The following is a 14,033-nucleotide window of genomic DNA, read 5'->3' as shown; positions in this document are numbered from 1 at the left end:
CGGTATAGTCCAACTGTATCGTCGCCCCCGTTAGCGGAACTATTTCGATTAGATTTTTTTGCACAAACTTACTCAAAAATAAGTCCTTATAACATATCCACAGAGTGCCGGCTGGTAGTCGAAAAATTGTTTAAACAATTTTTAGACCACGGCACCGGCCGGCACTCTGTGGATATGTTATAAGGACCTATTTTTGAGTAAGTTTGTGTAAAAAATCTAATCGAAATTGTTCCGCTAACGGGGGCGACCATACAGTTGGACTATACCGCTAATTGTTAATAACTAAAAGTAACAGCCTTGTAATAAAATAATGCCAAAAATCTCTTCAAGACGTTGAAGAAGATATTTGAATCTTGATTTTGTCACTTTTTGAATTTCATAGTAATAATTTTTAATCAAGTTATGAAGCCTTGAAAATGGCCATTTTCGCTTTCAAATTTTTAATCGGGTATAACTCGACAACAGTCAAGTTTAGAGAAAAATGACCAGAGACCTTTTTTACTCATAATGACCCAAATTATCTAAAAAAAAATTGTCGGAAATGAAAAAATTATTTTTGTGAATTTGTTTAAAAAAAATTGTTTAAAACATTTTTCGACCACGGCACCGCCCGGCACCCTGTGGATATGTTATAAAGACGTCTTTTTGAGTAAGTTTGTGTAAAAAAATCTAATCGAAATAGTTCCGCTAACGGGGGCGAGGATACAGTTGGACTATACCGCTAATTGTTAATGACTAAAAATAACAGCTTTGTAATCAAATAATGACAAAAATCTCTTCAGTACGCTGAAGAAGGTATTTGAATCTTGATCTTGTTACTTTTTTATTTCATAATAATAATTTTTAATCGAGTTATGAAGCCTTGAAAATGGCCATTTTCGCATTTTTCCAATTTTTAATCGCGTATAACTCGACAACAGTCAAGTTTAGAGAAAAATGACCAAAGACCTTTTTTACTGATAATGATCCAAATTATCAAAAAAAAATTGTGGGAAATGAAAAAATTATTTTTGTGAATTTGTTTAAAAAAAATTGTTTAAAAAATTTTTCGACCACGGCACCGCCCGGCTCCCTGTGGATATGTTATAAAGACCTCTTTTTGAGTAAGTTTGTGCAAAAAAATCGAATCGAAATAGTTACTGCGACGATACTGCCCGGTCTATTTATTTTGTAATAATATTGACGATTTATGTAATTTTAGTAAACTGTATTTGTTATTGTTTTTTTTTCGACTCTTTGTAAGCTTTCTTTGTCCATAAAATTGTAAAATTTTCAGTGACAATAAAGCATATTTCTATTCTATTCTGTACAAACGTTTTTGCTTCTTTTGTTTAACATTTTTTTAGCACTATCCCACATCAGTCGTCGAAAAGGGCCTCGCAACAAACCTTGATATGGGGCCCCTGTGAGGCTAGCTACGCCACTGGTGTCGCCGTAACAATTAGATCATTTGGGCAATAATGCGAGAAAGGCGACCATTTATAACTCTTAACGTGTAATCGAGAAACATTACATTCAAGTTCATACATTTAATTTATAAAAAACTTTGTAAACTCCTGATGCAAGACTAAAAAACGGCTAAACGCCGTAAAAATGGGTGGCGCATACAATATTCCAGCTACAAAATAGCTGATTTGGATATTGCGTGGCGCAAAAATGTATTTTCATTGTGATGGAAAAATAAAATTCTAGTTTTATTTTGACAGATTGTTCCATAATATTTGCCAAATTTGCGGTAAAACACGCCCAAAAGAGCTTCAAAATGCAAACTGTATCAAAGTTACTCTTTTGAGACGCGTTTTACTTCAAATGTAGCAAATATTATGGAAACATCTTTCAAAATAAAACTAGAATTTTATTTTCCATCACAATGAAAATACATTTTTGCGTCACGTAATATTCATATCAGCTCTTTTGTAGCTGGAATATTTTATGCGCCACTCATTTTTATGGCGTTTAGCGGTTTTTTATTCTTCTTCTAATTACACTAGAAGTTTACTTCATTGTAAGTTTAGTTAACCTAATAGTAGTGTTCATAGTTGTCGAGGGCCATGTCGAATGGCCATATTGTCGAGGTCCTTTATATAAATAAATAAATAATAAAAATATAATAATAATAGTCCCCGTTTTGTACCGCTAACCGCGGCTTTCGTATTATAGCAGAGTTGTCTGCTATATTTAGGGCCTACGGTGTACAAGGAAGGTGGCAGGACCAGTGCTACGCTTCAACCGCCTATTATTACTCCTGGTTTTACCCAAAGTATTCATTTTTATTCAGGTGTATAAGTCGACCTGGGGCCTATAGACATTTTTAAAAATGTCAAATGTTCTCGAAGGCGCTGGGTTTCGAACCACGGCATACCTGGTGGAAGTCAGATATGCTACTACCTGAGCTCTCCGGGCCCTAAATCTACTACTACCTAAATAAAAGTTTACTTTAATTCAACCCAGCTTCGTTTAACTAACAACTAATCACTGATTTTGCTTTTGCACTATAGAAAATAATATTTACCTTGGGACAAAACATCGTTTTTGGTCTTGAAAGATTTTCCTAACAATTGGTTCGGTGTCTATTTCAGTATCAAGACTAAGATAAATAGATATATTCCTTGCGTCTTTAAATTGGTCTAGACCAAACAACTAAAATTAACAAAACATAAATATGATTAATAAGTTTTACTAAAATAGTGACAGACACTAAATTGCATATTATGTTAATAGCAATTGCAAACATGTCAATAGAAATATTCATTTTTAACTGCCTATAGTATCGGAGGAAAGTATGCTAAATTTGCAGTTACTCGAGCGTTATGCGCCTATTGGTTTGTGAAGAGTAGGTCCTAAAACCAAAAAAGTTGTCCATAAAGTGGGGGACTTTCAATTTTTTAATTTAATTTTCCATTTCCAACAATCGTTTTGTCCGATTATAGCGCCATCTACGCATAATTCAAAAAAACGTCTCGAATAAAAGTTTTCGATTTTTCAAAAATATCGAATATGTGTATTTTGCACTTTTTAGATCATGTTGATTTCGCGAAATATCGCGGGGTTCGTATTTAAAATTTTAAATTTACCACCTACCTCTCTCAGTGGGGGGTCTTGTTTGGTATCATTCGACAGATTTTTAAAAAATATTGAACACGTATTTTTAGTTCTTCGATGTGACGTTAATTTCGCGAAATATGCGCTTTTTTGTGTAATTTTTTGACTCGTCAATTTCTTTACGCCCGCGCCCGCTCAAATCGTCAGATTTTTGAAATATACACTCTTTTGCACATACATACTTAACTTATCTCTTAGTCTGACAATTTCGAGTTTTTCTAAAGATAGATTTTTTTTCGGACCCACTTAACGAACTCCCCTGTTGAAGGAAAAAGTTGATGTCGTATTTGTGAATAAACTAATGTCTCTTTATAAACAACAAGCGTCTATAAAGTTATTTTTGTAGTGTTAAAATTGAAAAATGTTTCCACAAAAATTCTTGTTAAATGTGCAAGTAAATGTGGCTTATCTATAAACGTATCTATAAACGAAAACCTAAATGTATTTAAAGCACTTCAACACCAAAATATTGCAAAAAATGTCAATTGTATGGTAGAAAAGGTTAGAAACAAGGATTAGAAAACTTATCAACAAAGACTACAAACAGGGGCCTGTTTCATAAAAGTAACAAGTTTACAAGCTACAAGTGTTGGCTAACAAGACAAGTGTAATAATTATTGAACTTCAAACTCACGTCAAAACATCAAAACGTCAAAACTATATCAAAACGTTATGTCTCGCAAGCTAGGAAAGATAATAATTCTTGCGTGCGGTTAGAGCGAGGTAAGATATTTTATTTAGAAAATTTAGTCTCACTCTAACAACCCTTGGGAAACGTAGAATGGGTTAGGAAAACGTACTACCCTTGGAAACAATATATCATTTACAGGGCCCCCGTAAGGGTAACTGGCGCCTGTGTGCAAAAAAGGATTTTGGCACCCCTTAAGGCATTTTGGCGCCCCTTAAGCGCAAACTAGAATATCTTGGCTATGTTATGAGGAATGATCAGAGATATGGCTTGTTGCAACTCATTCTTCAAGGCAAGGTATTTGGAAAGAGAGGACCTGGGAGAAGAAGAATATCTTGGCTTCAAAACCTGAGAAAGTGGTTTAATACATCGACAACCGGACTATTCAGAATAGCAGCAAGCAAAGTTAGGATAGCCATGCTGATCGCCAACATCCGGAACGGATAGGCACCTTAAGAAAAAGAAGAAGGCATTTTGGATCATGTTTTTCTATTTATTTTTTGAAGGTAGGTAGGTAGGTAGGTAGGTTCTTGAAATAAAGCAAAAAACTGAACTTTAGAAGTCATACTTATAGTCCAGTCACTCACGGTAAAACATTGCAAAACCTCCGAATTTTAAAGAATTGCTTTCATTGACATGGAATTTGGCATACACATACCTAACATGTCAAATAAAAAAAGTGATATTATGCGGATGTGTGCTTTTGCCCTGGATGTGATTTTCACCCCTTCTCGGTGGTAAAAAAACATAGAAACGTTAAAAAAAAGGAATTGGATACAATGACTAATTTAAAGCAACTTTTATTCTATAGAGTTTTTTCAGTAAGTTCAGTAAGTATTTTATCGAACAAAATATTCTTACCAAAAATAAAGCTTATAAGAAAATGAGAGTGTAACATTATTTTTTTTTTAAGTTTTTAACTTCAAAATTAAGTAAGTTACGCTAAAAATAATGATGGTCCCTTTTTTGATAAAAAAAAAATCGTGAAAATCCCCCCTAATTAGCGTCTCAAATGAAATTAATCGTTACCACTTCACTACAAGTTATGTACTTATGTATTGTTTATATTGATCTTAAGTTTCATCGGTTCAAAGTGCTTTTTTTAAAAAGGCTGTTCTAGTTAAAAGGGCTTGAACGAGTCGTTAATCACGGGTGTATGCAAATTTTGAACAGCCATATCTTAACAAATTTTTGTTTTACAGGAAAACAAAAAATCCAAAATATTCAGAATAGAAAAACCTACATTTTTTACTGCTTGAGATTTTTGGTATCACCAATAATTTTTAAGCTATTTAAAAAAAGCAATTTTTTTCAAGATAAAAAAATTTTGCCCAAAAGATTTCTTTTACCAAAAAAAAAGGAACCAACTTTATTTTGAGCATAACTTACTTACTTTTGATGGTAGAAACTTTTTTAAAGAACAAATATAAAGCTTGTTTTAATGAGCTTTTCCCGAAATTCATTTTTTGGTTATTTCACGTTGAAATATTCGATTTGGAATTTGAAGAATAAGAACCTACTTTTCATTAGCTACAACTGTGCTTCTACTGGGTTTACAGACTTCATATGCCAGCCATTTTTTTAAATTTTTGTAAGCTATTTTTTTGATAAGAGCATTTTTTTCGATAAAATAGTTACTTTTTTACGATAAAAAGAGGGTTTTTGTTGAAAAATGAACATATTCACTCGCAAATAACTCGAAAAGTATTAACTTAGTGAAAAAATTCTATAGAATCAAAGTTCCTTAGAATTACTCAGTTTATCCAATTCCAGGCTTATTTTGAACGTATGTTTTTCACCCCCGAGAAGGAGTGGAAGCCACCCCCAGTGCAAAAGCACACATCATCACAATATCACTTTTTTTTCTTTGACTTGTTAGTTATGTGTATTATGTGTATGCCAATGTGTATTTCATGTCAATGCAAGCGGTTCTTTAAAAATCACAGCAAAAACCGTGAGTAAATGGACATTATTTGTAGACTAAAATATCAAAATGAAACAAACATAATAAAATCATAACAAAATAAATTAAAATGAATGACTTCCGACATGGTCTTGAATATAGGAATCGGTAGTAACTGGATGATATACCTACTAATAAAATTTTGTGTGTATTTATTATACATTCGTCTTCTTTATCTAATATTTCACAACCATAAAAGTTAATTTCGACCAATCCATCTCTTTCCCTCCACTTTCTCTTGTATTATAAGAAGTAGATGGAATATAGGTCCTCTAATTATTATATGGACGAAGTATTCTGTTTTTCTCATGTTTTTCTTCTATTTATACGTAATCCTATTTACTTTCTCAACTTTTGTTTTAAAATTAATTTTTGTTTTTTTTGTTTGTTTTTTTTTCAAATATTTTACAATTTTTTACCCTGGGTTTTGGCGCCTCTAAAGGATGGCGACCGTGTGCATCGCACACTTTGCACATATGGTAGCGGGGGCCCTGATCATTTATAGCGTTCACTCCAGCTTTTACATATCTGCAAACCAGAGCCGCTTTATCCATTAGGCAATGAAATATTTGGTACAAAAACACTTGGATAAACCCAAAGCAAATCTTTATTTGACTACATATCAAATCCAACTGGTTAATTCTTTTACCTGTAAACTAACTAAAATATAATGCGATAATTAGCAATACATGAGCGTCGCGAGTGGGGTTTATAATTACATGGCCAATACATTACATCACCCCACCCTAAAATCCTACTTATAACTAAATTTAGGAACACAACAAAACTAAATTTCTAACTACTATATTTCGAATCCAAAACGTTTTGGTTCTTTTCTAGATCTTATTGGACGTCTATGTGGGATACCTGACTCTTGGATAACATCACTATCATTTTGAGAGTCTAGCTGAGGCTCCCCACCTAGATTTCCTGTTGAGTTTGTAGCGGTTTGGATAACATTTTCCTCGTTATTTTGAATATTATTTTCCTCTGAACTATCGTGCATCGTCTTCGCAAATGTAATACCTTCTAAATTACTATTAAAAATTATTTTAATTTGATTACAGTGTCTTTTCCACGTAAGTTTACTACCTAACGGATTTACCAAATATGCTCTTCTACCTAAAATTCGTAAAATCTTTGCTTTGCACCACGACACCTTGGTGTTTCTATAATCTTTAACTAAAACGATATCCCCCACTACAAACTCTACCTGTCTCCTCCCCCTATAATATTTCTTATTATTTTCTTGCGCTTGCATCAAGTTACGTCTAATTTGTGTTAAATCAACTGGGTTTGATTGTTGGTTTTGTAAATCATCAGGTTTAATTAAATCTAGACACGTTCGCAAAGCCCTTCCAAAAAATATCTTAGCGGGAGAAGTACCTGTGGACAGGTGCACTGTGTTCCTATATGTTAATAAAAATTTAGACAATGATAAATTAATATTTCTTTGATCAATATCTTTTAACAAAAATGCTTGACTGTTTTAACGCTATTTTCAGCAGCACCGTTGCAATGTGCTGAAAAAGGAGGTATTGTTATATGTTTAATACCAATAATTAAAGTAAAATGTTTAAATTCTTGCGATGTTAGCTGCGGGCCGTTATCGCTGACAAGTACTTCCGGTAAACCATAACGAGCAAAACACTCCCTAAGTTTAGCAATCGTAGCCATTGAGGTGGTTGAAGACATTGGACAAACTTCTACCCATTTAAAAAAAGCATCCAAAATTATAAGAAAATGAATTTTTCGTGTTTCGGCAAAATCTATATGCACGCGTGACCAAACATTATGAGGAATGCTCCAACCTTGTAAGGGAACCTTAGGAGGATCTGCCTGCATGTGCTGGCAAGGAATGCAGTTCTTGCTGAGAACTTCAATTTCTGTATTTAATGATGGCCACCAAATATAAGACCTAGCTAATAATTTCATCTTAACTATACCAAAGTGAGCTGAATGCAACTCATTCAGTAATTTATTTCGTAGTTTACTAGGAACAATTACTCTTTGTCCCCACAATAAGACGTCATCTTCAATGGATATTTCATTTCGTTTAAGGAAATAGGGTTTAATTTCTAATTCAACATTTGTGGGCCATTTGGCCCTAACATATTTAGTTACACGAGACAAAATCGGATCTAATTCTGTTTCTTTCCTTAAATCACTCACATTAATAGGAATTTCTTCGCTTTCTGCTATATAATTTAAATTAACAGTTTCCTCTATATTAAACTTAGAAGAATCTAGCCTTATCGACTTATTTGAAGGCAATCTACTTAAAAAGTCTGCTACATTTTTTTGTGTCGATACATGCTTTATATTAAAATTCAAACCACTTAAAAATACTGCATATCGCTGCAATCTATTGGCCGCCATAACCGGTATCCCATTTTTAGGGCCAAAAATGGATACTAACGCCTTGTTATCTGTGAATAAACTCATTCCCATATAAAAATTGGTAGAAACGTTTGATTCCCCACACTATAGCCGTTGCTTCTTTATCTAGAGTCGAATAAGCCTTTTCGGTATCGCTGAGCGTTCTACTAGCAAAATAGATTGGTTTCTCGCTACAATCTTTCAAACTATGCGAGAGAACGGCTCCGATCCCATAATCTGAACTATCAACCGTCAAATTTAATTCTAAGTTTGGGTCGTAATGAACTAATACTAGATCTGAAGCTAACATTTGTTTAATAGTGTCAAAAGCTAATTGACATTCTTCATCCCAGTGCCAAACTACATTTTATTTTAAAAGCTTATATAAACAATGAACAATGTTTTGGAGATTTGGAATGAATCGATTATAATAATTTGTACTTTCCAAAAACGATTTTAGTTGTGCCACATTCGTAGGTTCTAGGATTTCCTCAATAGCCCGAATTTTATCTTGACTTTTATGCAAGCCCCTTTTATCAATTATAAATCCAAGATAAGATACTGATTCCGCGAAAAACGTACATTTTTCCTTTTTCACTGTAAGACCACATTCTTGTAAAATCGCTAAAACTTTACACAAATTCTTAGTGTGTTCTTCCCTATTCCTTCCTGTAATTAGAATATCATCTAAAAAAATAGATATACTTGGCATATTGAGAAATATTTGTTCCATAATACGTTGGAACTGGGATGGACCTGATACAACTCCGTACGGTAGACGATTAAATGCAAATAATCCCTTATGAGTACTAATAACCGTATATTTCCGAAAATCTGGAAGAATCCCAACTTGCTGATAAGCTTGACTCAGGTCAATTTTAGAAAACTCTTGACCATCCTGTAATTTAGCAAATAAATCATCGATCCGGGGTAACGAATATTTATCCGCTTCGATTAAAGGATTGATAATTATTTTGAAATCGCCACAAATCCTAACACCTCCATCATTTTTTAAAATCGGCACTATGGGTGTTCCCCATTCCGAAAATTCAACTGCAGATATAATGCCCTCCTGGACCATTTTATCTAATTCCATCTCTACCTTGTTTCTTAAAGAAAAAGGAACCACTCTCTGTTTAAAAAATTTAGGTCTGGCATCTGGTTTAATATTAAATTTTAACTGAAATTTATTAAATGTGCCCAATTTGTCAGAAACTACAGTGGAAAATCTTTCATTAACCACCCGATTATTTCATTATTTTTATCTGCTTCAATAAAATTTAGTTCCCTGAATCCCATATTATAACACCTAATAAAATTTATACCTAGCAAGGCTGGAGTTTCTCGATGCATAACATAAAAATCCAAATTATTTGTTTGTTTTGAAAAAGTTACTGGTAAGTTAATTTTGCCCTTAGGATGAACCTTGCCTCCCGAAAAATTAACTAACGATACATTAACTTGAGATAATGGTTGTGTATTAAAATATTTGTTATATATACTAAAAGGTAGGACAGAGACCGCGGCGTCCGAATCTAATTCAAATTTAAACATTTTACCTTTAATATTAATATCAATATAAATTGGCGGATCGATTGGCGGATATATATATACATAATACAGATGATTCAGTTCCTTCTTCCAATAAATTTAAAAATCTATTTCTACATACCCGTTTTAAGTGTCCTCGGACGTTACATAAATTGCAGATATAATTCTTATAGGGACATTCTGAAGGCGGATGTCTTTTAGCACACCTGAAACACTTTTGAACACTACCACTGAACTCATCACGATTAAAATCCGAATTATGTCTCTGCATCCCTGAAGTTGAAGGTCTAGTCTTCTTAAGGTACTAGTACACTTTAGAAGACCAAAAATAAGCATTTTTTAAAGATTTTTTTTCTCAGAACCTTTATTAAAAATGAATATAAAACTGTTTACATATTAATATCTAACTCTTAGAGAATACAAAAAATATATCTTTTTTCATTTATGCATGTACACTAATATTGTAGAGGGCGCCAAAGTCGAGACCTCGAAAAAAAGTAGTTTCGATGGCGGACAGTTAATCTCAGGATTGGGATATCTGAAACAAAAAAATTGTACGGCAGTTGACAAAGGAAGGTTTCTTACATGATAATTTACCACCATTAGTGAAAAATTATGCAAAAAAAAGATTTTATGGAAATTTGAAAAAATTTTGTGAAAAAATCGACCGTTTTTCTTCAGTTTTTCATGGTTAAAAAATATTTATTTTTTATTTTTTGGTCAAATTGTGGTAAATTGTCACGTAAGAAACCTTCCTCTTTCAAATGCAGTACGATTTTTTTGTTTCAGATATCCCAATCCTGAGATTAACTGTCCGCCATCATTTTTCGAGGCCTCGACTTTTGCGCCCTTTACAATATTAGTGTACGTGCATAAATGAACAAAGATATATTTTTTGTACTCTCTAATAGTTAGATATTAATATGCAAAAAGTTTTATGTTCATTTTTATTAAAGGTTCTGAGAAAAAAATTCTTGACAAAAATGATTATTTTTGGTCTTCTAAATTGTAAAATCGCCGTTCTTGTTGATGTGCTCTGCCATCCCCACGCTGTGATACTTGCAATATTTCCTTACTGCAACTTCCACTCGTTATTTGACACACCTCTCTTTCTTCTACTGGTTCCATTTTCACCACACTTCTGCTATCTACTTCGTTAATGCCAGCTATTGCTGCTTCTTCAATATGTGCTGTTTCCATAGCTTTATTAAATGTGATATCTGACTTCAGTGCAAATAGCGTATTCTTTACTTTTCCATCATTATATTTTGAAATAAACATATCTGTTAATTTCGTTTCCAAATTATTTCCAAATTCACAAGTACCGGCTAGTTTTTTTTAAACGTACACTCCAATCTTGTACACTTTTACTTTTTGTTTTCGAAGCACCATAAAACTTTGCCCTTTCTACCCACACTAAACAAGTTTTGTTATAGTAGCTATCTAGGCTTTTTACAATGACATTAAATTCACATTCTTCAGGTTTTTTAGGCACGGACAAGTCGGATAACAAGATATAAGCTTCTTCTGAAATGCTATATTACAAAATAGCTCTTTTAATATTAACATCTGTAATTTCTCTAGCGATGAAATATTGTTCTAGTCTTTTTATAAACACATTCCATTCACAAATTCTGGGATTAAATTCCAAATTTAACGATAACTCTAATTTCCCGTCTTTCGACATTGTGTATTCACTTATACACACTTTAAAAACGTTTTTATTCCGTCGCCATGAAATATTTGGTACAAAAACACTTGGATAAACCCAAAACAAATCTTTATTTGACTACATATCAAATACAACTGGTTAATTCTTTTACCTGTAAACTAACTAAAATATAATGCGATAATTAGCAATACATGGGTGTCGCGAGTGGGGTTTATACAGGCGCGGATCCAAGGGGGGGGGGGGTCAATGGAGTCAATTGCCCCCTCCTTGAGACATCGCCTGGTGTCTACTGACACTTTTTTTTTTAAGAAAGAGATTAAGGTTGAAAAAAAATAGTGAGTTTTGTATCCTGTTGATAACTGAATAACTGCAACATACTGAAAAATATGGCAGAATTCCTTGGAATCGAAAATTATTAAAAGTCTTTGGAACATAACAAATGAAAAATTTCCACAATAAATCTGTTTATTAACATCGATTCAATGCCAGAGACCAGATAAAAATAGTAATTGCCGCTGCTATGTTATGGTTATTTGTTTTTTAGAAAGGTTTGTATTGTTGACTGCAATAAAGTAAGCCGGTGGTCTCCAATAGACGCTGTGTAGGCTGCGTACAGCATCACGCCGTAGGAAAATTATTTATTTTCGTTACTTTTAATAAACTTTGAAGGACAAAAACTATCTTATTTTCTAAAATTGTGATTCTAAAACAAAGAGCCCTAATAAGAGCCACATTTTGAAGGGTGTATAAAGTATCATGTAACAGAGACTTAAAATTGGCATTAAGGATCCACCTACGTTTCTCGGGCTTCACTGGCGAAGCGTCCATGTAACCACTGTTACCATTGGTAACAGTTAAAAATCTTGCAAATAAATATTTTATGATGATGAATAATTCTATTTACCAATATTTTTACCAATAGAAATATATTATTATATTATGTGGTAATAGTACCTAACTCAGTAAATAGCCAACTACTGGCAGACACGAAAATATTGGCGAATTTATGTGACTCAGTTGCACTTTATTATACTCTGTAACCAGACTCATTTCTGGTTACAATGGTTATATACCCACGCTGGCGCTCGGGGCCGGCTAGTGACTGAAAATTTTGAAGAAGCGACGGCATAAGCGCGCTGTGTATCAGTAGCGCTGTTACCAGATTTAAAATTGGTGACAGTACCTATAAAAAGTAATTCTCCTTGTATAATTTTGAAGAAAAAAATGAGATCAAAAATGAAAGACCTATTAAAATATAAATGAAAGACCTACAATTTAAAAAAGGAATCAACAAAAGTAGTTCGATATTTGAAATTTAGTTGGTACAGTGAAAATCATTGGTTATATTATGATTGCAAGAAAAATATACTGTATTGTTGGCCATGTCTTCTGGTTTCTACAGAAAAATGGGTGGACCAGGTTCACGATTTAAATAGTGTTAGATTTTCAAAAAGGAGACATGAAATTTCTCCGTTACCTACATGTAAGATGTATACCCAATTTGATTCAGTTTGGCAAAACAAAAATCAAAAGTTCTCTTAACCAAGCTTTTAAAGCAAATATTGCTAAACATAATGAGTTTGTCAAAAAAATAGATAGGTATATCCTTAGCACACTTATAATAGATACTGTATGTTTTTGGGCCAAACAAGAACTAGCGTTTCGTGGTCATTTTGAGTGCGACGACTCTGACAATCGAGGCAATTATAGGGAATTGTTAACATTAATTGCCAAAAAAGATCAAAAATTTTGTCAACATCTAGAAACATCTGTTTTTTCGAGAGTTTCAAGTGATATACAAAATGATATTATTGAAGCTACACTCACCGGCACAAAATTCCGCTCCCCAAAATTTTTGAGTAAGTTTGACAATTTATAATTTTATTATTTGTGCTCCGACTTTCAAGATTATTGCACCAGTTTGTAGGTACATGTATTCATATTGTTTGGTATTATTCCGGTAACAAAAATTTTGCTTGCATGTCATTGTACAGGGGTGAATGGAAGCGTTGTATTTTCTCCTAATTTTAAAAAATTCTGTGGAAAAATGGAATAGCTGATTTTGTTTCATAGTCTTGTCATATTTTCCCGGAGACATCACCAACATGTTGTTTTTTGAATTCTCCGAATATCTTTTTTCTTGTAAGAGCTGTACCATTTTTTGTAAATAAAAACACTGATTGACTCATACAATTGAGGTTGGATTGATAAGATTAGAATGGCCCGCATACAGCCCAGATCTCAATCATATTTATGGGATGAATAAAAAGCCGTCATCCTAGGCCTCCAGAAAATTTGGTACAGTTATGTCCCTGGTAGAGGAATATCGGGCTATTCCCCAGGCAAGGAAAACACATCTTTATTAGATGCTAAACAGATTGCGAGCAGTCGTTGGTTGCTGCAAGAGGTGGACATAACCGCTATTGAATTGTTTTGTTTTGTTGTTAAATTTGTTTTGTTTTGTTAATTTTAGTGCGTTTGATATTTTTAATTAAATAAACCTTCAAAGCCGTGTTTTTAATTACAGCTCTTACAAGAAAAGAGATATTCAGATAATTCAAAAAACAAGACCTTAGTGATACCTCCAGGATAATACAAAAGGAGTATGAAACAAAATCAGCTCTCCAATTTTTCCACAGAATTTTTTAAAGTTAGGAGAAAAAACAACGCTTACATTC

General features: G+C 33.2%; 1 protein-coding gene across 3 annotated transcripts in view; it reads right to left on the bottom strand.

The window, feature by feature from the left end:
- LOC126879716 (5-formyltetrahydrofolate cyclo-ligase) overlaps positions 1-14,033 on the bottom strand; it is a 91,882-nt gene that overhangs the window by 34,305 nt on the left and 43,544 nt on the right. For all 3 annotated transcript variants that reach the window (XM_050642925.1, XM_050642926.1, XM_050642924.1), the window contains exon 3: positions 2,513-2,640. In XM_050642925.1, coding sequence (XP_050498882.1) covers positions 2,513-2,640 — 128 coding nt within the window. The remainder of the gene's footprint in view (positions 1-2,512; positions 2,641-14,033) is intronic.

The sequence above is a fragment of the Diabrotica virgifera genome, chromosome 2 (genome assembly GCF_917563875.1).
Source record: "Diabrotica virgifera virgifera chromosome 2, PGI_DIABVI_V3a".
NCBI lineage: Eukaryota > Metazoa > Arthropoda > Insecta > Coleoptera > Chrysomelidae > Diabrotica > Diabrotica virgifera.
The sequence above is the reverse complement of the archived record's forward strand: the minus strand, read 5'-3'. Positions and strand labels throughout refer to the sequence as shown.